Source organism: Ciconia boyciana, chromosome 2, assembly GCF_034638445.1.
Source record: "Ciconia boyciana chromosome 2, ASM3463844v1, whole genome shotgun sequence".
In the NCBI taxonomy this organism is placed as follows: domain Eukaryota; kingdom Metazoa; phylum Chordata; class Aves; order Ciconiiformes; family Ciconiidae; genus Ciconia; species Ciconia boyciana.
Genome location: NC_132935.1, coordinates 26,706,515 through 26,732,540, shown reverse-complemented (window position 1 = coordinate 26,732,540; position 26,026 = coordinate 26,706,515). Strand labels below are relative to the sequence as shown.

General features: G+C 38.6%; 1 protein-coding gene across 2 annotated transcripts in view; it reads right to left on the bottom strand.

The window, feature by feature from the left end:
* Nucleotides 1–26,026, bottom strand: part of RAD54B (RAD54 homolog B) — a 68,747-nt gene that overhangs the window by 5,756 nt on the left and 36,965 nt on the right. For both annotated transcript variants that reach the window (XM_072852201.1, XM_072852202.1), the window contains exons 4-11: nt 20,335–20,535; nt 16,814–17,101; nt 12,639–12,801; nt 11,692–11,917; nt 5,143–5,350; nt 4,460–4,599; nt 3,575–3,865; nt 2,022–2,200 (exon numbers count right to left, since the gene is read on the bottom strand). In XM_072852201.1, the coding sequence (XP_072708302.1) occupies nt 2,022–2,200; nt 3,575–3,865; nt 4,460–4,599; nt 5,143–5,350; nt 11,692–11,917; nt 12,639–12,801; nt 16,814–17,101; nt 20,335–20,535 (1,696 nt within the window). The remainder of the gene's footprint in view (nt 1–2,021; nt 2,201–3,574; nt 3,866–4,459; nt 4,600–5,142; nt 5,351–11,691; nt 11,918–12,638; nt 12,802–16,813; nt 17,102–20,334; nt 20,536–26,026) is intronic.

The window sequence follows — 26,026 nt, the reverse complement described above, 5'->3', positions numbered from 1 at the left end:
CTACTGTCAAGCATTCAAATGTTAAATAATGAATGGTTTTCTTCACAATAGATTTTGGCTTAATGCACAGATTGCAGGGATCCAGAACCAACACAGAGATGGATTTAAAAAAAAAAATTAAAAATCTCTATTTATACAAAATAGCTGTTGTTAAGGCAGCATTTGCAGAGGGTGTTGTAGCAGCTAATAAATAATATATATATAACTCTACTTACTGAAAAAGCTACTGTGAACTTCTGTAGACAAGCTCAGAAAATTCTAATACACAAAATAATGAAAGTCAAATAGGAAAGCAATGACTCTCTACTACATTTTATGATTGAAAAGAACTACGATGAAGGACGGTGAAAGATAACACAAACAATATAGTCTGGATTTTTGTTGTTATTTTTTTTAAAGCAAAATCAGTCTCCTGATCCCTTACATTAATGACCCATACTATGTCAGTGGTTTTTCTCTGAAATTTTGACTAAATAAGTTTCAGAGTTCTGCAAATATAGAATTTCTATCCTCCCAGATATTGAGGATGAGTCTACTGAGAGGACAAAGAAAGTTCTTTTGAATTTAAGCCATAAATAAAATAATAAGCACAGTTAGGGCATTTTCTGCTAGATCTTGTTTGGAGGTCTACTATAATCTAACCTAAATGTACAAAATTCCATCAAAGGTGCTCCACTTTTAAACATTTTTTATTAAAAGCAAGTACTGAAGAGCTAGACAAATAATTTTAGGGAAAATCTGGTAAATTAACATTTTTTAATTGTTTTAAATTCTTTTTATTATTACATTTGACTCTACAATTGAACTACATCCAAGACTTGTTTGTAAGGACTTTGCAAGATTGATTTTTTTGTCAATCAACCCCTAATTCACACCTTTGTTTTTACTCAAAAATAGAATATAAGCTTTATAAGAGGACTGGAATTTAGTCTGTATATAGCAAAAACTATTTAGTACTAATGTGAGCACAGAAACAAAAGAAAAAGAAACATGGCCAGCACTGCATTAAAGCAACAAAACTTTTAAAGGTGTAAAATAATGCCTCAACACCAGCTGTAACGCAGTAGCTCCTATAGCACTGATACAGGGAAAGGTGCTTTTTCCTGATACCCCTGTTTCTTTTGACTTACAAGAAATAAAACCAGTACATTTAGATATTTAGCTGTCACTGGTTTCAATGGATGTTAGGCATATAAATTCCAACAATAGGCTCAGCTTTCTGATTTGTAAAGAGAGAGCATCAGGAACAAATTCCATTACATCAGTGCCAAGAGACCTGCTGTTACTTCCCACTACTGATTACAGCATGTCCTATTTAAGCATCAGTTTAAATAAGAGTTAAAAGCCAAATACTTTCGGAATAGCTGGGCTTTAAGGCATGAATACATATAAAAGTTATCACAGGATACAAGGTCATGTGAGATTTCCATGAACCAGCAATTCCACAGTAACTAACCATGTGCATCCTATTACCCCATGATAAACAGAGGTTTTCCTACATGTCAGTGGCATTTACCACAGGGTAAATAAGCACTTGCTGTGCAGTTTCACCTGTTGAGTCTGGTTGCCCTGAGCAGAAAGGGCAGCAAGCACTAAGCACTTAAATGTTATTAAAGAGGAAAGAATTTATAATCTAGTAATTAAAAACATTTTAGTGCAATTTAAAATATTTAATACATGAATACATCTCCTCAAGGACATACAAAGCATTGGAAAGTCTTTGCAAATAAAGATAATATGTCATAGTACAAGGGCTGTAGCAAACTCAGTTGCTGGAACTCAGTATGAAAAACACAAGGATTCTTATCTGGAAAAAATATGAACAGCAACTTTGAAAATTATGTCAGCTGCAAATCCTAGTTTAGTAATTTAACAAGGAAGAGCCTGAACTCCAATGCATAAATATGCTTGGTACCTCTGCAAACAGTTGCAATGCCTTTATTTTGAATATTACATCCCCATGCATTTGAAAAGCAAACCAATATCCCATTATCTCCCTTTTACCTTTCTTTCACACTTGCCTTTCAGAAGAGCTGAGCTCACGGATTGCTGCTAACAACTTCACCAGCACCTGCAATTTTCCTGATTCTGTTTCAGAGAAAGTATCCAAAGTATAATCTTGCGGAAAGACATCTATTAGACCTTCGTAGAGACTGGATTCATCATGTTCATCAGACATAGGATCATAGGATCTTTTTTCCTATTGAAAATAAAAGGATTCAAGCTCCATATCCTCTCTAATATGTTTTGGGTTTTTTTAAAGTTTGCTATATTTTTCTTACAAAGACAAAAGGAGGTATCAAAAGCTGCCACAAAGTAGTGTATGACGTGAGCACCACAACCTCCCAATATTGGATTGAAAGCACAGTTTTAAAATACTGATAGCATTTATTTTGCTTTACAACCTCTAATCTAAGATGTTGTTTGCAGCTGAGTAGAAAGTTGAAATACCTAAAACTGAAAAATGTGTTTTACTTCTAATTCTCTACTTAAACGACCACACAGATGTACACCCACAGCAAAGCCGTATATAAAACTTGGGGGAACAAAATCAATACCCTGTTTATTCTTTCTAAATTCCATAATACCTCATTATGGAACTTCCCAGTCATTGACTTTTTTTAGGAAGATGCTGTCATTATGATTCAGTTATGTAATTGGAAATGAAGAAAAGCTAACAAGTAAAAACAATAAAATAGAAGAAATACCGGTAATATTTTGCTGTAATTTGAAAAATCAATGTTTCACAGAGAGGAAAAAGCCAAACTACTCAAACACCAAAACCACAATGGTAATAAATGACTTGCACATATAGTCCTTTCCATCCCTATAGTTTCTAAAGGGTTACACATTTACGTACGAAAAATTTCTAATGCTTATACTATGAAGTAAAGGCAATGAACTTGGCAACGTTGAAAGTTACAGGGAGGTCTGTGCTGTGGACATTCCCACAAGTCATGAAGAACGTCCTTTAAGAAAGATTCACATTTCCACTCACCTTACTTGGACTTTGACTAGTGGCCACAGAAGTTAGTAATACCAAGTTCTAACTATCATATTATTTACCTATAGGAATGAGAACATTTCTATAGAAATAACAAGGTGTACAGTGTGATAGGATCCCAGGAGAAGTGGAAATGGAGACATCTAGTACCACTGACATCTTGAGCCTGCAGCTCTCAGTGTCACTGAGCTTGAGAGAGTGAAATTATCATGTGGACAGGGAGGTTTCAGAGGAACCAGCAAGACAGAGTACACGGAATAATCTCTAGCTAACAGTGTTCTTTGTAAAATTCACATTTATATGTATTTTTAGAAATATTCAGAGACAAGATGAAGAGGGAAAATACATGAAGAACAAGAAAATACCATAAGGCAATAGGAAACTGGTGAGATACCTTCCCTGAGGACATTCAGATTTCCAAGCATTTAAGTTTTTGAAAGCAGTTCTCCTAAAGCAAGTTGTATGTTGTATGACCTTAAGTAACATGCACATTGACTATAACATAGTTTTAGTGACCTTTGCCTGCTGAAATTACTAATTGCAGGCACCCACCCCCACGGAAATAGGTACCTTTATAGCTTTAAACAGAAGACATGGATGATTGCAAAGTTTTTTCAAAGCTCCTATACATATTAGGTGAGGACTGTTTTCTAGCCTGCCTTGTAGACAGGACCTAATAACTCGAGAACTAAGCAGTTTTCGATACAATTCAAGCTGCAGTGCTGTTGGTTGGCAGAAGATTATGCTCTCCTTTTTGGGGGGCAGAAACTTGTTTATAACCTCCTGTGTTCTCCTAAGAATAAAGAGTCCAGTGAGGCGTGTGAGTTCTGCTGCTCTTTTTTCTCCTAATTCCTTTTCCTCCTAAAAGAGCAAAGCACAAAATTAATGGTAATCTTGCATTTCATCACAATAATTTTCTGTATGATTTTAATTAGGTAGTTAAAGAATATTTTAAATGTGTGACACCACTTTCTGACATGGGACCGTAATGATCAATTCTTCTCCAATTAGTACCACTGCATTAGCTTAGTTCTAGGTCTGGTTTCTAAAGTCTTATACAAAGGAAGATAATGTCCCAGAAGATACCCAAGGCTCAAATTATATTCTAGAATTTCTTGATTGATGCAATAAAATCATGCAGATTTTGCAGTACTATGGAGAAACTAAGAATGTATAAAGCATTGTCATATGGTAATTTGCATGGCATTTTTGGGAGTGCAAGGTGTGGGAAAAACAATTTTTGCCTGATAATTAATAGGCAGCTGAAATGCCGTGATCTCAACATGCCTGTATTCTTCCAGCCCCCTTTGGAGAACAACTGATTTTGTTTCAGATAGGAAGGTGAAAAGCTTTTGCTACTATTAGTCCTGAACTTTATTTTATTCCACAGAAAGCAAATTTCACAGTGCTGTCTATGAATTTTCTTCTATAACTGCATTTTTTTAAATAATGTACCTTTGTTGCTGAAGGTTCTCTAGACCTGACAATCGGTTCCTCATATATCTTTCTATATGTGGATAAAGAACCAAGTATTCCTGGATTCACAAACTCTATTAATGCATAAAATTCTTGCAAGTCATTTTGGATTGGAGTACCTGGAAAGAGAAAAAAATAATCCTGCATTTGGTAACTTTCTCTTGAAAATTATAGAATTACAATCATTGAATGCAGGGTTTAATGTTCAGAATGCATCCTGAAAACAGATGTTTTGTTTCAATGTAAATTACTCAGAGTACTGAATTAATCTAGAACTTCATCATGATTAATAAACTACTGTCCCCCTAACTAAACAGACTGCACATCTAGTATGTTTGACAAAGGAATTTAAAAAGTCAAGTTCTAAATCAATTTTATTAAATAGCTACAAAGGAAAACAGTGAGTGTATGTAAACAGAGTCCTGATTCCCTTACAGAAGTTTCCAGGCTCCTTGCCCGTCCCTGCAGTTAGACAAATTTTGCATTTATTTAAAAAAAAAAAAAGGAAATAATCTGCCTTTACAAGACTTCAGATTTGTGCATTTAATACCCATTGCCAAAATTTATACTGTGCTCCTGCCATACTTACAATAGCTTTTTCCTCTACCCCAACCTAATACTATTAGCATAGCTAAATATCAAAAGTAGCTATAGATACCAACCAGTAAGGATAATTCTCCTCTCGCAAGACAGACTAGTGAGGGCTGTAGTTGTCTTAATAGAGCTATTTTTCAGACGATGTCCTTCATCACAGATTAGGAGGTTAAATTCTATAGCCTGAATTTGATCCAAAGATCGCAGCAGCATCTCGTAACTGATTATCAAAACTGAATAAAGTGGAGAGCCGATGAATTCTTCTACTTTGTGGTCCTGCAGGTATGAAGGAAAATACATCATACAGCTATTTCTTTTGAGATCACTCATCATATTCCTTAAACATCCAGTGTCTAGAGAAACTCTTCTAGCATGACACAAGACATTTTCTGTCTCCTCCATGAGTTTGGATTATTGATTCTTTCCTAATTTGCAAAAGAAATATGGGATCTGATACAGCAATTTAGAGATTTACCACCTCATTAAAAAAAAATTTATTATTCTTTTAGGCCTTCAAATTCTCTGAGACACATTACCGTGAAGGTGAAAAGCACAGGCTCCGTTGTAACAGCTTCCCAGTCCTGGCATTTAGGTAAATTTCAAATGAATAATTAAAGCCAAGATAACAAAGAGGCATAAGTAGCTGCCCGTACATTCACTTTTGCATCTCAAGCTGCAGGATGCAGTAATGTGGTCCAGTAGGAAGTTACCACATTCCACCAACCTAAAACTCCTCTTGTAGTTTTGAATTGAATATGGTATTAACTTTGTTAGAAGCCCTTAACATTGATGGGTTGGCCAACAGGTAAGGGCAGCCTGGGACTCAGAAAATAGAGCCTAAAACTAGCCCCCAAAAACATGCCTGTCTACTGGTAAATAAATGTAATTGATTTCTAAACCCTGTATTAGTGGTCAGAAAATGGCCATGAGCCACTTCACCCTTATATACCCTTCAAACACTTTTCCTTCAAATAGACATCAAGATTTTTGTTGAACTCCTAAATAAAATAACCAGAACTAAGTCTGCTTGTTTATTACCAAATGTGATGATAAGGAAAACCAACAAGAGCTGCCTATATGATAGCACTTGAGTCTGAACAGAATAGGACTTGCGCACTTCTAGACCTTAGGGACAAAAACCAGCTTTAAAAAGAGACACACCTAAACTAAATTAAAAAGTCACTGTAATGCGATGTGGACCTGTCCTGGTTTTGGCTGGGATAGAGTTAATTTTCTTCCTAGTAGCTGGTATAGTGCTGTGTTTTGGATTTAGTATGAGAATAATATTGATAACACACTGATGTTTTAGTTGTTGCTAAGTAGAGCTTACACCAGTCAAGGACTTTTCAGCTTCCCATGCTCTGCCGGGCGCACAAGAAGCTGGGAGGGGGCACAGCCAAGATAGTTGATCCAAACTGGCCAAAGGGCTATTCCATACCATATGGTGTCATGCTCAGTATAGAAACTGGGGAGAGTTGGCTGGGAGGTAGCAGTCGCTGCTCAGGGACTGGCTGGGCATCGGTCAGCGGGTGGTGAGCAGTTGTATCACTTGTTTTTTTTCGTGGGTTTTGTTCCTCTCTCGCTCTCTCGTTGTTTTCCTTCTCATTACAATTTTGTTGTTGTTGTTGTTCCAATTATTAAACTGTTCTTATCTCAACCCCTGAGTTTTCTTGTTTTGCTCTTTCGATTCTCTCCCCCATCCCACCAGGGGGAAGGGTGAGCGAGCGGCTGTGTGGTGCTTAATTGCCGACTGGGGCTAAACCACAACAGTCCTTTTTTGGCACCCAATGTGGGGCACAAAGGGTTTGAGATAATAACAGATTAACAAGAGCATATATTAAGGAATTTATATCTGTTAATAGTAGGCCACGATATTGATTCATCTGTTCTCGATATTGGTTTACCTGATCTGCACCATGCTCATCTTTTTGCTGTACACGTTAAAGATGGGTGCTGGTTTTTGCAGTTTGCTGTGCTCTGCAGTGATTAGTGATGATTTGCCTGGGAGATTTGTTATTAAAACAGTGACCTTGAGTTTAATTTCATATTTACATTTTGTACTGAAGCCATTACTGTACATCGGGTACCACCTCATGGAGACAATTATCAATTATACTTCTTCCTCTGAGAGGTTTTTTATGGAGGAAATACAGAATGGCACCTTCGCTACTTTCTTCTGCAATGTTTCCTCCTTTGTTACAATAACTTTTCAGTACCTTGAACATCCTTGGGTAGTTAAGATACATCTATTCGTATTGCTTGGGAATATTGCTTCAGTTTTGTCTAAGATTAGTAAGCAATTTAAGAATATCACACAGAGATCTGCCCCAAGGCCAGATAGTTATGAGTGACAGGGTGTGTGGGATAGCACGGGCAAATGCCTAGGGCGGTGGGCACCTCCAGTGTTTTGGAACTTCACCCCTGAACAAGTGCAGAATCCTGAAAAATTAGTAGAATATTTGGAAAAGGTATGTTGTCACCCTGGCAGTTCTAGGGAGATACAAATCACTGCAATGTGCTGGGGCCTGGCCCATGCCTACCGAACCCTGTTCAACACTATTCAGAACCCTCAAGGGGAAGAGAAGGTCTCTGCGTCTGGTGATGAAACAACAGACACCATGGCTACTCCAGCCTAAGTTGAGATAAGAATGAGCTTCTTCCAAAAAAGTTTCCTAGAAATAGTTACACTTCTGTACAGACTTGTGAATGTGCTAGGATTGCTTACTTGTCTTGCAATTATGCATAAAAATGGAAAAATCTACTGTGGGCGCGTCCCTTACTTTCCGCTTAGCTCCAGACACTAATTCCCTGCACGCTCCTTCGTATTTCCTAACAGTGTTCACTAACTAAGCAAGATATGGGTGCAGCTGACAAGCTGAAGGACCTCGTTAACTGTGAAAGCAAATCAAGCTAGAGCCTCAGAAGGTATTTTTATTTCCAAACAAGATCAGTTACCAAACACAGACAACTAAGTGTGGAGCCAGATGGTGTAATACACTGTAAAAGCAGCACCACTTAATTATCACAACCTTTAGAACCTCCTAGCAGGTGATTTAGATGAATGTATGGGCCAAATCTGGCACATTAATCTCACAAAGTACCTTGTGGTAGATCAGTCCCCACATGCTGCTCCCAAAGAGGCCCAGCACATGTAAGAGGAAGCAAGGAGTAGTGAGGAGCAGGTAACAAGGCCATGCACCGATTTCCCCAGGTGTTTGGACTGGACCCCAGCATTCCTGTTGTTTCCAGGACTGCAGTTAACTGCCTGTCTTCTGGCCAGTATTTCTACTGCCATTTTCAAAATAGGACGAGAAAATTTCCCAACACAGGAACAGAGACACAGAGGAGCCCTATAGGCAACACCCAATGTTGTCCGTGCCCAGTATTCAGGCTCCGCATTGCAGCCCTGAAGACAGAGGCAATGCCTCTCTGACCTTCTCTTGGGATGGTCAAGCATCAGAAGATGGCCAGGGTTCAGAAATAATTTTGTTTTCCTACACTTTTGGGCTGTGAGCTGAGACTATGGGAAAAGTGCTGAGGCACTGGGGAACTGCCTCCAACATCCCTCCCCTGGTAAATCATCAACTCTTCTGGACTGTTTGAACCCCCTAAAAAAAAGCAGGAGAGTGCTGGCATATTATAAGCCTCCTGCAGCCAAATATAATATATTCCCTGCTGTATATAACAACAGCAGTGGATGATGGACTAAAAATTAAAATAAATTTACAAGCTAATTTCACGTAATTAATTTATCCTCTTAACTGGCTCCAAGATATGTATGTATTATAGCCTCCATTTTCACAGTTACCCAAAATGACTTGACAGGTTTAAGCAAGTTGCCCAGAGCCACATATGGAGCAATTGTCAATCAGTATTAGAGCTCCATAATGTCCCAGACTTACTCTTTGAACAGGCCTTTCTTTGCACTAGTCCAAATCCAATGTAGCCGGTGAAGTGTAGATTAAAAAATGCAGAATCATGCAGCAATGTAAACCTTGAATTAATTAATTCTCCAGATATTTTGACTTAAAAACCAAACCAAAACAACCCCAGTAGAAGTGATACTCTGCAAACAGATTATTCTCTCAAACACGTCTCAAATGCTGATAACATGGATTAACAAGACCTAAATGCAACCTTTGTGGGGATGCCGTCATTTTAAAAGCAATGTCCTCTGCACGACATTTGCATTTTAACAGAAGTAAACTGTAATCATATTTTAAAAGCAGATAATGTCCTGGTTTTTTGAAGAGTCTATTACTGAAGGGTTAGGATCAGTTCCTGGTATTTCAGTGTGAAAGTGACGAAAACATGCCTAACATATTTTTAAAAGTCTGCCAGTTCTTTGAATGTATTCCTTATAGGCAAGAATAGCAAAAACCTTTGAGACAAGCTCTTCCTTTTAAGTTATACTGGAGAAATAACAGTATGGTAATTGCTGTTTTTCCAGAGAAGATAGACAGTAAATTATTTTGAAATACCTCATTATACCCCAAGGCAAGTCATATTGTGTCTTCCTTTTACATGACAATGTATTCCTTACTATTTGGGAACACAGTCTTAAAAGCTGCTGAGTGTCCTCAATCCAAATGGCTCCAATGAGATGAATAAGAATATTAAAGTTTTTTAAATTAAAAGAAAATGAAAGCTACTGTCATTTTGGGTCATAGTAACTGTCAGCAAATTCAGGTTTTCTCCTCCCAACATTATTCATAAAAACTGCAAGAAAACGTTCAATTATTTCTAACTACCTTTTCAGGTAAAAATGTTGCCATATTATATTTTGCCTTGTATCCACTTCTTTTAGAAACTTCCATATTTCTCATCCAAATGTATATTACATTACAGTTCCTGACAAGTCAGCTTGCTTCGTTTCCACATCTTGAAACAAGTTACTAAGAAAAGCAAATGATGCAAAGATTACCTATTACATCTGGTTTGTCCTCAGTGGAAGATGAGTAGGTTCAGTAATTTCAAGGGTTTGACAATAATGAGTGGAATTCAAAGAAATAATTATTGTTACAAAATTTGATATGCTCTACAAAAGAGTTTAAAAACAGTTTGAAAACTTCCATCTGATCTGAAATATTCACTCTTCCATATAGACAATAAGGATAATGAAAGAAACTAAAAGCAAATCTGGTTGATGTAAGAATCGGGACATCTTTAGAATTAAGTACTATTTATTTCTTCAACCTACTTGTATGGAACTACTAGATTAAAAAATAACTTTGGAAAATAAATATCTTTTATTTATGCACGCACCAATGCAGACACTGTAAGTTCTCCACTTCCTCCCACTGGCACAATACAAATATATAGGATCAAGGAAAAAGTAGGGGTACAGCAGATTGCTGAATATACATATAGAAACCACAGTTTGCTAAACAACTTCTCTTTCCTTTCTGCTATGAATGTCCACTCCATATGGCCATGAGGACCAGAAGTCTTAGGAAAAGAAATACTGGATGGTAAATTATAAACAACAGAGCTTGAATCTGAAAGCTTCAGAAGTGTTAACAAACGCATGAGCAAGTCTCCTGTTCACAGCTTCATGAATGCCAGTCCTGAGGGAGGATCCAGCTCTCTGACTGAGATATTGAGCCATGCTTAATGGGAAAATTTACATGGCAAGAAAGCCTTACTGGATAACCAGAGCAAGATGTGGCTCTCCTCCAGAGAAAGCTCTCAGTGATGCTACAGCCTCACTCCTTGAACTCCCTTGTCTTTTACTTGGCCAGGTGCTTTCCTGCCTGATGTGGTCAATAAAGGTCACTGAAGCACAGAGTCTGTGCCAGAAATTTTAGTCTTTGCACTGAAGGATGGAGAAAGTTTTGTGTTTCAAAAACAAAGGCAAGACCCTAAAGGTATACCAAGGAGATTAAAAGATTAAATACTTCGTCAGCACATGGGATTCATCCATGCACTACAGGAACTTGGGAGTGTCAGCGGGACAGCAGGAACAGCTCCACTACAGGAGGGACAGGGATCAGCATCATCAGCTTCTTTATTAAGATTTGTACTTGTCTGCATTCTTCTAGAGACGAGAGATATTCACATTATCTGACACTGACACTCTACGCTTGGTAACTCATGAGACTTTAAATCATCCCTACAGAAACCTAATTCTTGACAGTGACAGTAAAGGGAATAACCTTCTGAAGCAACCTGAAACAGACAGCCGAAACAAAGGGGAAAAAGTTTTCAGTACAGAACAAAAGAAACTACCACAGAAACAGAGTACAAGTCAGTCAAGGTAGATGTTCTGGTACCTAAACAGGGAAGGCATGCATTTTGATAAACAGAAAGCTCTTTAAACTGAAGAGGCACAAGGAGGAGCATGTCACCTTTTACATCTTCAAAGGTGAAGCCTGAGGAAAGATAAGACAGACATATGCTACACAGGCAGGTGAGCTTGAGTTATGATCTGGTTACTGACAGCTAAATGCCCATATGGACAATTACCTGAAAGAGACATAAAGTATTACAAATAAATATTAATAGAGAATTACTAGTTTTGGTCTCTGGTTAAAAAAAAAAGAGGGGGAAAAAAAAAATCACAAGTCCTATATTCTGAGCCAAATATGACCTAATCCCCTTTTGGAAATAAATCTTACCTGATCAACTGTAAAGACTTTGATCCTTTCACTTCCCAACCACTTCTGAAATTCTTTTTTCCAGTTTTTTACCAGACTCCCAGGGGTGACAATTAGTGCTCGCTTTAGTACAGGTTTGCATCCATAGACCCCTTGACGCAGAAGAGTCCAGACAAGTGCAATGCACTGCAATGTTTTTCCTAAGCCCATTTCATCAGCAAGAATAGCTCCAAATCTGCCACTAACTCTGTAAGATATAATTAGGTGGTGGTAACATTTTAAAAGACATATCTATAATTATTTACAACTGGTTTAGGGAATTGCTTCTTGTGGTTGTTTTCTGAAGTATAAAGAACCTATTTATACTTACTATGCTCTACTGTAAGGTTTTCATTCAGTTATACCAGAAGACCTTAGAGTGAAATTCCTTGTTTTCTCAATTAATGTGTTAGTCCTCCAAAACCAAACAGTTTAAATCTGCCTTTAGAATTAGAATTATTATCTAATATTTTTAAAATTTGTATATACCTTAAGGAATCTATGACTTGATAAAACACTTCTGAAAATACTACTGTATTTCTTTCAACAGGTTAGTATAACAGCTTCTTTACTCTAAATGCCTGAATTATAAATTATATTAATAATTATGAATTATATGAATTATAAATGCCAGAAAGCAGTGTTCTTTAGCATGGATTACACTGTATCCGTGTTTACAAGACTCGGTATTTCCAGTAGAACTGACAGGCTGTTTGGTGCACTAGCTTCTCATCCCATCTGGCAAAGTCACAGCAAGCATGATGCTACATACAGGTCAGAAAAAACCTGTGCAACCTTTACTGAGGGAAAATGACTAATATTAATTCATTGAACAATTGCTCAAATCTTCCCTTCAAATTGTCTAATTTCAAACATGGGCATGAAAATATTACAGATATTGAAAGCCAAAAGGACAATTATAATCTTACCTCATTCCCATTACACATTCATATAGAAATATAAGTCCTTCTTTCTGATGCGGTCGGAGATTATTTGCAATGTAAGGATCCACAACTACATCCACCACAGGTAAACCAGCCTTATTGAACGTCCACTGATGACTTGCATTTGGTCTTGGCATAACTAGTGAATCTTGAAGTTCAAAACATATGCAAGTATTGCACAAAAACATTATTTGTAGTCTGTTAGCAAAGGGTATTATTTCTCTAACTCAGCTACAGAATAAAGTCAATGATCTAATGACTGCTAAAAATACTGTTTAATATATTGACCATTCTCAGACAGAAAATGGATTTACCAACAGAGCATCTAGACAGCCTGCTAAATAAAAAATCCTTTTACAGAGGTTTCCTAAATAGTTTGCACTTTTGTCAAAGGTAAAGGTGACAAACTGAGAAATCTGAGTATTTTTTTAATGATGAGGTGCAACTGCCTACCTAATAAATGTTGCAAGACGACTTTAAATGCATAGAGTTAAATCAGAAGAAGTTCTAAAAGGCTTCTTAAAGGAAAATTTAAGAAAAAGAACATAAACAATGACCTACACAAAGTCTAGACACTACATTTCAAGGCGATATTCTTGTAGCTGCCCAGAAAGACTTCTCTGCCTGAGAAACAGAGATAAAAAGACAATGATTTGTTAAAAAAAAATAAATAGGGAAGGACTGAGAATGAGCTGACAAAGGCTGCCACAGTGCATGAATAAAAGAAGTTGACAGGTTTGAAGACATACAGAAGCAAAGAGAGCATGAATTATTGGGATATATCCTTTGGCTACATCTAAATAACAGTTTTGCTTGCCATAATTTGTTTACAAATTCTAACGTCATAATTTTGCTAGATGATGTCCATAGTGAGTTGCTTATATTGATGCTACACATCCTTACTGAAAAGTTGTATTGTCAGAGGACAGAATGAGAAAGCAATTTATAGCTGCCGGTATTGTTATCTCACTAGAGTAGATCTATACTGATAATTTATTCATGGGAATAGGTTGGTTGACGGCTTGTATCATTCAGGGAGATTTTGTTTCCTACTGACAAAGGGCTGAATTCTGATGGATGACATCAAATTGCATGCCTCTATACATAAGGGCCAGTGGTGACAAAAGATAACTTTTCTGAAAAAAATTTTGCAGCCTCAGAGATGGGGAAGAAACAAGGCTTAGATGAGCAATGGACTAAAAGCTTAGAAATCATACGTAGAAGACATGGCTTTACATCTTTGTCACTGTGCTCTGTTCTGCTAAGCACAAGGATAAATGGCTTTCCATTTTGAAGAAGCTGCATTTTAATCAGCTATTGGCATAGACCTCAACATGAAAACCTCTGAATGCTCCAGTCCCAAGGTCCTGGTCTAGGAAAGTATCTCCATTATTTCTGAAAGAGCGTATGCAACAAGGCATTAAATAAACTATGTGATTCTCCTGTGTAAGCAACACTAATGACTGGGAGTCCAACTTACTGATGTGTTGAGGGCTCTTCATATCAGCCAGTTTAGGGAAATCTCATGGGCAGTACTCAAATTCACCAGAAGAAAAGTCACAGGAGACAAAGAAATAGAATAAACCATACCTTTTGACAGACTAGTGCAAAAACAACAAATAAGTTAATTTGGGTGTTGAATATATCAGGTCTTTGCCAGATTTTAGGTTAGAAAGCTAATGTAGTATCATCTTGCAACCACAGGAAGGAACCTTCTTAGATACAACATAATCAAGTTGAATTCAGATGAGAAGCTGGTGTTAATAAGGCTGCTCTTACAAAAGGGCCAATGATATCACTAATTACCACTTGATTGGGATTTCATTGTTTATTTACATAGCAGCCAGGTAGCAGCTTTGAAAAGTCCCATAGTATCAGGATATGAGGTAAGAAGTAAGATAGAGGTATAACTATAGTAAGAATGTAGAACAAACGTATTTTTTTTTAATATGCATTGCTCTGCTTAGTAACATTTTTTAAAATTCATTTTTATATTCCACCTGAAAAATAAAGCCATCAGCAGAATACAGCGCCTAACTGGTTTGTTACTGACAGACAAAATAGTACTTCTTGTTTAGATAAGCAACGCCACTTCCTGCAGCTATCAAATGTTTACAGGATGCCTCTTACACAATTGCTTAAACAGCCTGTTTCTATCCAATTTGTGAACTCTCATGGATCTTCAGCATATGGTACTTCTAGCATTATAAAACAGAACTTTTATTCCAAAACATATCTGGTTGAGTTTGGCCACTGTAGTTACACTTGCTGGCTGTGAAGGATCAGGCGTTGTCAGAAGCAATTCTTTGAATCTGGCTTAATCTCTCTATTACTTATTCTCCACTGTAATTACTGTGCTGCCATATTATATCAGTGCTTCACTGACCCCAGTGGGAAGCTGGAACTCATCTGGAACTTTTAGCATGTGTCAGACTGTTTCTCTGATCAATACACTCATTTTTCTTGGCAAAACTCTCACAAAACACTCTAACTTGTTTCTACAGCCATCTGTAACAACTATGAGAAACTTATCATAGAATCGTTTAGGTTGGAAAAGACCTTTAAGATCATCAAGTCCAACCATTAACCTAGCACTGCCAAGTCCACCACTAAACCATGTCCTGAAGTGCCACATCTACACGTCTTTTAAATACCTCCAGGGACAGTGACTTCACCGCTTCCCTGGGCAGCCGGTTCCAATTCTTGACAACTCTTTCAGTGAAGACATTTTTCCTCATATCCCATCTAAACCTCCCCTGGCACAACTTGAGGCCATTTCCTCTTGTCCTATCACTTGCTACTTGGGAGAAGAGACCAACACCCACCTCACTACAACCTCCTTTCAGATAGCTCTTGGTAGCTATTCAGACAGCTATTCAGATAGCTCTTGCTCTCTACGAGCAAGAAGGTCTCCCCTCAGCTTCCTTTTCTCCAGGCTAAACAACCCCAGTTCCCTCAGCCACTCCCCATAAGACCTGTGCTCTAGACCCTTCACCAGCTTCGTTGCCCTTCTTTGGACACACTCCAGCACCTCAGTGTCTTTCTTGTAGTGGAGGGCCCAAAACTGAACACAGTATTCGAGGTGCGGCCTCACCAGTGCCAAGTACAGGGGGACAATCACTTCCCTACTCCTGCTGGCCACACTATTTCTGATACAAGCCAGGATGCTATTGGCCTTCTTGGCCACCTGGGCACACTGCTGGCTCATATTCAGCCGGCTATCGACTGGCCCCTACCCCACTCATCCCCAGGTCCTTTTCTGCCAGGCAGCTTTCCAGCCACTCATCCCCAAGCCTGTAGCGTTGCCTGGGGTTGTTGTGACCCAAGTGCAGGAGCCGGCACTGAGCCTTGTTGAACCCCATACAATTGACCTCAGCCCATCGATCCAGCCTGTCCAGGTCCCTCTGTAGAGCCTTTCTACCCTCAAGCAGATCTACACTCATGCCCAGCTTGGTGTCACCTGCAAACTTAACGAGGGTGCACTCGATCCCTTCATCCAGATCATTGCTAAAGATATTAAACAGAACTGGCCCCAGTACTGAGCCCTGGGGAACACCACTTGTGACCGGCCGCCAACTGGATTTAACTCCATTCACCACCACTCTCTGGGCTCGGCCATCCAGCCAGTTCTTTACCCAGTGAAGCGTATGCCTGTCCAAGCCATGAGCAGCCAGTTTCTCCAGGAGAATGCTGTGGGAAATGGTGTCAAAGGCTTTACTAAAGTCCAGGTAGACAACATCCACACAGCCTTTCCCTCATTCACTAAATGGGTCACCTTGTCATAGAAGGAGATCAGGTTGGTCAAGCAGGACCTGCCTTTCATAAACCCAGGCTGACTGGGCCTGATCCCCTGGTTGTCCTGTACGTGCCATGTGATGGCACTCAAGATGATCTGCTCCATAACCTTACCCAGCACTGAGGTCAGACTGACAGGCCTGTAGTTCTCTGGATCCTCCTTCTGGCCCTTTATGCAGTGCAGAGCATTTCACTCATTAGAAACAGACATGATAAAAGCCTAACATGATATTGATAAAAACACTAGTACTGTATGTCAGAAATACTTCAGTCATACACTGTGGAACAAGAAAATTTTGGTCATACATTCAACTTCTTCTGAGAGCCAGAGGATGTTTAAAGAAACTTAAAAACCTGAATCTTACTTGAAGCATTTGGATCGTGGCGAGGCTTGTGGCTTTGAGAATCTTTGAGCATATTCTCTTTAGTACTGGATTGACAGACACTTTTGAATGGTTTACAGAATGGTTTCATATTAGTTTGAGATAAAGCAGTTGGGACTGTGTCATGAGTCCCTATTCCAGCCTGAAAACACCTGCCACTGATGAAGTCATCTGCTGAAATTACACCCATCACTTCAATTTCTTTTCCTCCAACCATCAGTGTTTGGCCTTCATCAAGACTGTCTAGCTCTTTAGATTTATATCCAGTACCTAAAATAATATAAAAATTTAGCAATTAGGACAACACATCAAAAACTACTTCCTTAATATCTGTACTCATCTGCAGGAAGAAAAAACAAAACTGTAAACAGGTATTTGATTCTTAAGCATTTGAATTGTCACACATATGAACCCATAAAGCCTTTCCATCCTTAACAGAGCTCAACATTTCAGTGCTAATAATCAGAATTAGATACCAGAATATGTATATGTGTATACCAGAATGTGTATATATAAGCAAATATTCTATCATCATCATCCACAATCAGTTCTACTGAATGTCAAATATCCATTTAAGGGAATTTACAAAAAACAGCCCCATATCCTAAAATCTAGCAGCTTACCTTAGTTTTAAATTTGCTCAAAACTAATGATCATTCTAGGTCCTTTTTCCTTCCTTTCATGCCCTGACATGAACACCACTAGCCCCTCTTGCTGTTGATCTAGACAGATTATTCTACTTTTAAAATAATTCTAAATTAGCTTTTTACAATTAAGGACTCATATGCATCTGAAATCTTTACCTCTACATATGCTTTGAAACATATATGCCTGATTTTTGCCAGGATTTATCAATCAACTCAATAGTTTGCTCATTCAAAAACCTATCAGGGAGATGATGCATTTTTCTATGCCCCCTTAGGGACTCTTATCAGGTGGGCATTCTGAGAGCAGCTACCACATACTATTAATCTCATTACAAAATACAGCTGCAGCTGCCACTTTCTTTTAAGATAAAGATGTAGGAAAGAGTGGTGGTTCCTTATTTTAAGCAGCATTCTAGTGGCTGAAGCTCTCACATAAGGAACAGGAGACATATGTAGTTTCTTTTCTTAACTCAGGGAGGTCAAAGCCACATCTCTACCTCAAAATTAGAAGCAGGAACATTCTTTACCCCAGTTGCTGAATTTGTGCCACTTTGAATAAAAAGGCTTCGATCCTTAGTTGGGCCAAAAAAATGAAAAGCATGACTGTGTAGACCAGAGTTAAAGCACTCACCTGTGAAAGAGGCAAAACTCCCAAACGTTTTACACATTTTATGCAACAAACACTACATATAAAGACTGCTGGGAGCTGTTTGCAAAGCTCAGGTCTCCCACTTCTAGGAATGTGCCTTTCCCAAAGGGCTGGAAGGTGAAGATCTAGATTTTAATTCCTTTAAGAGAATAAATTTACTGAGGTGTTTCACAGTCTAAGCAAGTGCTGAAAAACAGTCTGGCCAAAAGGGAAAGGGAGATATTTTTCTTCCCCTCCTCTAAATGCATGCAAAAAGCACACAGTGATCCTTGTTTGGTTCTTGAAAGAAGAACACTTGGTTTCAGGGAAGAGTTGAAGATGCCAGAACACAAGAGAATGCATGTGCCTTCCTAAATGAGGTGCCTGGAGAGAGCATTTATGACCTCTCCTTTGCTCTGCATTTTTGTTTTCTGTTACTGCCTCTACATAGCTTCAAGCTGAGCATACTGAATACAGGCGTATCCCTGTGCACGATCTTTTGGATTCCGGTCTAAAGAGTCTAATTCTAAGACAGGATGGGCTTTAAGGGTAGATGGGAACTTAGGATAGGCAAAAACCAAACCTACAAAGCTTAAATGTTTATGCAGATGCCAGAAATAACTCTTTCTATAACATACAGCAAATTACAAGAGAGCATTTCCTAAATTCTTTTATTGAATTGTAATACATTATTAAGGAATTAGGACATTTGCAGGGGAGAAAAGCAGGATGTTCTGCTGCCTCGAAAACAAGCTACAGTCTGTGCTGGTTTTAGGTTCCCATGCCCCTTCTTAGATCCAGCCCTGGTATGCCTAAGTAAAAAAAAAAAATAATAAAAAAAATAAAATCTTCCTTTGCCCTTTTCTTCCCATTTAAAAACAATAATCCTGGATGCTCGTTCACATTCACCGTAAACTTCCTAGTACTAAAATGCAATTTTGGAGGTAAGCACCACTACCAGACCTTTCCTTCTCACTCAATGGGCTTGTAGAATAATTGCAGAAATTTAGAACTTACACTGCTTAAATTGGTCAATTTATGATTTTCTTAGAATCAACGAGCACTGAAAGCAACTCTGAATGGGCAAGTTAGCACCAATGATGTTGGTATCATTGTGCTCCCTGACACCATCAAACACAGCAACAAGACTTTTACCAGCAAAAATCAGAATATTCATTTTTCTATTGTGTTTTCTGCTAATTCAAGAAGACAGGACTTGAAAAAAACACAAGAACAGGGTGGTGGCTGATGCATTCCAGGCATTACTCTCTTTCTCTCTGCCTTTTTCAAAAACAAGCAAGTCTGTACATATATTGCTTTGCTATACATAAATTCAGATTAACTTCTAAGTCACAGACTGATTTGCAAATCAAAACTGCCTGGTCCTAACAAGGCTCACAATGTCATGATTGTAACAAAAGAGCACAGAAGCCATCTCAGCCCTAAAATCAATCCAATTATGTTTTGTAGCAACATTGTCCAATCCTACTCCCTTACAAAATATCTTTGGCTCAGTTAGCAAAGTTAATTCTTGCTTTGCTTTCAGTAAAAAATGACTGCTTCAAGTTGACTGCAGCCTATAGTTTGCAAGTCTTATTTTTAACGCTGATATCAACCCAAACTGAGTCTTACAGCAGCAGCTGCTGCTAAAACTACAAGACTAAAAATTGCTACACAGTTGACTTTGGCTTGGCTGGAAAATGTTGCTGTTTGCTTGTCTTTCCGACAAAGATAATATTTTTAGCTGTTTGACTGGCTGAAAAGTACAGATCCAACCTCTGACATTCCTGGTTGCCATACTACAAGGATGGAATATCTACAAGGAACTTACCTGTATATTTTCCCCTAATTTTAATACCTTCTCCAATGCATTATGTGAGCAACCAAAATCAACTATTCATCCCTCATTTGGCACCTCTGCTGAAATAGTACAGCCGTTCATTTCCAGATCCTCTCCTTGGACTAGCATTTGGTGTTTCTGTGAAGAATGTTATCCAGCCTGCCCCAGCCTCCCCCATGCATCTGCCTTATATGTAGGAAGGATAAAGCTTTCTTGAGGTCTCTCCTCTGCCCCCCCTGCCCCCCCCCCCAACCCCCTGTTTTTTCATCCTGTGGTTGACATTGGTATGGAGAACTCTAAATTATCTAAAGAGCTGTGTCTCTGTTATTCAAAGCACAATAATTTTAACCCAGTTGTTCACTTACACAAGTATGCAAATCTACAGTACCTCTTCCAATGTCTTTGCCTTCCATATCTTTCAATATTACTGACTTTCCTTTTGTAATAAGAACAGCATCGCCTTCCCACTTCTTGTGCTTTTTCTTTGATGCCTTACACCACACAACACTGAAATATTTTGCAAGGCAGTCACGTTCTTCCTGAGCTGCTTCTTCCTTTGCTGTCCCTGATGTTGGCAAATACAGTGCATCTAAAAGGGAGATAAAATAACAAAGATTATCTCAGGTTCTCTTGATGAAGCATACAGTCATTTGCATTTCAAACAAATCAAGGACAATCTATGCATTTCATCATAAACAAAGTGATGTATTTCCTGTCCTGGGCCACTTATGGTAAGTTTGGACTGAGACAGAACAGCACATAAGGACTCATCCTGAAATAGGAACCATTAAATTGTTTTGGAAAGTATGCACTTCCAGGAAAAGCACATTACTTGGTACATTAGTAAGTGAGCTCCTGATTTGACATACGTATAAGACGATCAGAGTGGAGAAAGAATAAAAGGAAAGGCTGGAAAAAAACAAAAGGGAAACCACTATAGGAGAAAATGAAAACAGGGTCCTGGTGAGATGGTGCTAGGCAATGTTCTGGAAGCAACACAGAGCTCAGGAAAGGGAGCAAAGGAGGCCAGTAACCAGATCTGGAGCTGAAGTCATTAGTACCAACTGGCAGAATAACCATAATTGTAATAATGCAAAAGATTATTTCAGCTCCTTTCCTTATACCCTTTAAAAAATAAGTAATTGTGCAAATCTTGAAAGAGACCATCTCTTGAGTTTGCAGCAAATCAAATGTTGTTACTAGGCTTAGGCTGATTTAGATTTGTCAGCAGTTACCTAATTTTAAGTGTCTTGCATGTAAATATTAATAGGAAATATTTAGGTTGATAAAGTTAAGAAATCATAATAGAACAGACAGCAGTTGCTTATAATATCGATTAAGAATAAACACATGCTTTCAAGAGTTAGCAATCTGAGATAAGCAATGGTAGATAAGTCCCCAGCATTACCTAAAGGAGTATCTGTAGCATTCCTTTTCAGCACATGCACAGCTTCAAAGGGAGAATCAGACTAATTTTCATTAAAATACCCTTGCATGCTGGTTAAAGGCTTAAATCGGTTTGCTCCTTTGATTCCATCTGGGATTCAACACTATACAAATCTGTTACAAAAAAGTGCTTATGCCCACAGACTAACCTTTCCAAAATTTCCAAGTATGCTGGTATTTAAAGGAGAAGTGGCAAGAGTAAACTTTTGTTCACGGTAATGGTCCAATAAAGAGGCAACTTTATCACTTCTACATCAAGTCTACATATTCTTAAAACTGCGAAACACTCATAAGTTACATGCCTAAAAAGAGTGCAATTTTTCAGACTAGCATTTACTAAAAAGGTATTATCTAAATGAAAAATGCTATATTTATTGAACAGCATTTTCTTCCCAAAGCTCTCTAAAAGTTTTATTGTCTGTATAGAACTCTCTGCTAACAAAGTGCCTGACGTAGACAGGATTTTCCATAGGTGGGTGTTTCTTCAGGGCATTAGTCAACATCTGTAGTGTTTTCATGCAACAGATGCCCCCATCGCCAAGGGGTAACAGAGCAGCTACTGAACACTGGCACACCGCAGAAGGATGAGAAAACAGAACAGAGCAGCTCTTTTTGAAATGTAGGGGATTCTCTGTAGATGAAACCTGGGAAATGAGCCAGAGAGCAAGAATAAATCCTTGCAGTTTTGCAAAAAGGTACAAGGGCTCTATTGGATCTTCAGTAATCACAAGTGATAAGGTTTAGAAGAGCGAAGGCGGGGGAGGGGGGAAGAGCGAAAACCCGTACATTGCTAAAAATACAAAAGACTAATTTGATTATTGAGTTTCTAACTGTAAACTGATTCAACAAGATAAATACAAGATTTTTTTCTTCTTTGCTTTTCAAACTGATTCTCTTAGTTTAATCAGCAACTTCTTTCCTCATATTAAGATTTTAAGTAACTGTTACTGCAAGAACTGGAGATTTCATTGCAGAACTTTCTTCTTCTTCTTCTCTCTTGAAGGATGGCCATCCATAAACAAATGACTACCTCCTTGTCTCCTCCACTGACCTCCCACATGAGTTTGGTGACCCCTGAGATCTGTTTTATGGTCATTGCTCTTTTACTCAGGGAGTCCTGCGTGGTGTTATCTGAATCACCAGCAGATTAACCTTCAGGTCAATAACAATTCTTCAAACTCTTCTTATCCCTACTTCATTTAAAATAATAAGAAAACCAATAATTTAGAAACAGAGCTGGAAAATGCTAGCATTTTGTAATATTTGTGACTTTTGCCAAAAAGGATTTCCAAAGCAGCCTGCCCCCAGTGAGAAGCGAACTGGGCACCAATATTCCATACAATACTACCATGTTCTTATGGGAAAAATGAAAAATAACAGCCTCTGCAATCCTCAGATTTCTTCCCTCAATTTGCCTTCTGAATTATCATAATTTCTGTTTATAAAAATATCCAGTAACAATTTGTTTCTATGCTAAATAAAGAATTCTCCTTTTACCTATAACTACAGTATAGTTTCAGATAAAAGTGTTAAGGTATTTTTATTTTTTTTAAAATTAAACATTTTTATGTAAAAATAATTACATCCTCTCAAAATTATCTTCCATAGAATTCCCTTGAATAGAAAACCTAAACCTGTTCACCAACAATGCTGATTAGGTACTTGCATTCAACCTTCTTTTTATCTTACCATTTTTGTTTGTATTCAGCATCACACCTATTTACCTTCAAAGATTTATTCCAGTGCAATAGCAGAATATCCAAATTTGATAAATAAAGTGTCAGGAACTTTTCAGGAACTGAAATGAGACTGGTATGTTACGCACAGGGACTAAGTTCAGTGTTTGATACAGGGGTACAGAGAGCAACGGTTTCAACAGCAAAACCCTTGCTGCTCGCTGACCGTAGACAGTATCGTAAAGAGAGCTGGCTTTGTTGAGACCCTGGAAGATAAACCGCAATTGTAAATTCTGAGCTCTGCTGTTAATCAGTTTGGACTGAAAATAATAAGTAACAGGAACTATGTGTACACCGCAGTACGAGAAAGATCAGGAAATCATGCCCACTCATTTCTCTCCCAAACAGCAAACCGCCCAGCCTGGGAGTGCGGTTTTCTTAACCATGAAGAAACTCTAGCAAGTGGCATGTCTTTCCACCCAGAATGAAGGGCTTGGGAACTTTAAAGACATGGCTAATAAGGCTTTGAAAAGGTTCCACAAATAAAAAAAGCTTTCTCTCTCTGGTTGAGAAAGCAAGGGCTTAAGTTTCAAGATATAAACGATAGTCTAGTTGATATGAGGAAAAGTTTCAGCAGCCTCAGGAAGGTGATGATTTACAGAAAGCGGGACAGGATCCAGGAGAGGGGACGGGGGAGCGTTCTAATGGCAAACTAGTTTAACCGGTTTCTGATGAGTAGGATTTAGAGAAAACGCATCGATTAAGCGCATTAGGTTACTCCCAATGCACCAAGAAAGCAGCTGCATTATGAAAGACTACAAAAGGTAACTCAAACGTGCATTTTCGGTAGACTATACACCGTAGCTTGCGTTACCGCAAGGAGTGCGGCACGCTGCAGTGAGCAGGGCACTAGACACCTCGGTCTGAGGTGTGGTTTAATGGATGGCTTAACCCCATCCAACTGCAGGCTGCTGCCAAAGCCCACAAGCTCACCTGTCCTTTTCCCTCTCCCCCTCTGCTTCTCATGCACCAGCTGCAGGCAAGCCAGCTCAATGAATTCCATCAGCAACTCCAGTCAATACAGGGAAGGGATCTGTGTGGTTTGGAACAAGGAGACTGGGAGGCTGCCCCTTTTTTTGTGGTGGCTAGTGTTAGGTTGGGGTGATTTTGAAACCACAGGACCTGTTAAGTTACCCAACACCTCTGTACCTGAACTTCCACGTTGTAAGCGTGTATGGAACGACGGGGAGTTTCCCCTCAACCGCTCTGAATCTTCCAAATACAAAGCACTGTCGCAACGCAAAAATTACAATTTAAAGAAGACAACTTTGATTCAAGTTGCACTCTATAGCGCTAAGGAATACTTAAAAAAGAGAGGGAGACAGAGCAAAAAATTTGGACTGAGGTAAAAGGAGATTTGGAATGAATCGCAACCAGAACTCGATGGCAGTGCTCTGCTGCAGCCTCTGCAGCCACTCTGCACACGTGCCATCGATCTGCTCCGCAGAGCCAGAGTCATCTCCGTCTTCTGAGCAGAGGAAGTAATCAAAAAGTTCCTTAATCAAATTAATTCATAACATTTAGAGAACAGATGTTTACATAGTAGTTAAATGTCTTGTTCCATATGAAAGATCTGTATGCTAAACACTCCTAAATATTCCAGGAATATTTAAAGAAATATGAGACAGAGACAGCATCATCCTTCATTTGCAAAGCAATTTCAGTCTAATAATAAACTTAATACTAAGCTAACATGTAAATGTATATTAGTGTGCCCCAAAGATGGAAAAATATGTAATAACTCTTCCCACAGCACTTCTACGAGACTTTTATGAGGAGAAAGGAGAACAACCAGCAAGAGTAGAGCTGACTTGCCTTAAAACCATAGGAATCAATGACAGCTGGGATTACATCTCAGAGTCGCTTGATTACAACCCACTGCTTTGTACCCCTCTTTCAAACACAAAATGTATATGTAATTCATCTCGCACATATCAGCATCGTTAGCAAACTCACCTAAAGACTCATATTTCAAGCAGGAATACTTTCTTTGAAAAACACATCATTGTTTTATATCCAAAATTATTTTTAAACAAGAATGCAGATGATCAAAATTTTTTACTATTTTTAAACATCGGTGTCAAAGTCACTTTATATGCATATCTTTCATCTGAAACTCCAATCAAACTAGCCTCTAGATTGCTGAACGTGCATCACTATGGGGATCTCCATTAGTAGATCTTATTTTACATAGTTGATAGCTTTGCCAGGCCTTCATCAGTCCATACAACATCTTCCATGCTAGCTGTCTCAGTTTAAGCACACATATTCACACACACTCACAATGTCCATAAAAACTTTCAGTGAAAGAAAAATCAGTTTATGAGAACAAAAATCACAGATCAATGCAGTTTTAATCACAATAAACTTATTCCTCGTAGAAGCTTTAATAACTCAATACTCTGGAGAAGAATCTAAAAATCTGGGGAGAAGATAGCGCTTCTTTTTTCTTTGGTAAAACTTTTTCCAGTCCTGAAAGCGAAAAGCTCGTGGAAATAAATGCAGTTTGCACATTCTCTGCAGCTTAATTTCCTGAGGATTACACACTGGACATGCTCTCACTGAGGCCGAGAATAGCCTTCTCTGTAGTCACAGCTCTCACTGCTCAGACCAAAGCTGGATCTCTTCCAAGCATGCCAGTGGGGAATTTCTCCTGGTCCCTCTCCTTTGGAGACATCATCTCCCCTCCTAACACCAACCAGGGAAAGACGGCAGAGGGGACAAGGACCAGCTACAAGGAAGAGCAATTTGGGAAAAGAAGTCTGAAAAGAAAGACTACCGCTGGAAAGGAAGGCTGATGTTAAACCAGTAGAAAACTGACAAATGGGTAAAAGACCGTAAGTCAAAGCTAGAATCGGAGCACGCCAGGGAAAGGCTAGAAACCAAGCACAGAGTTAA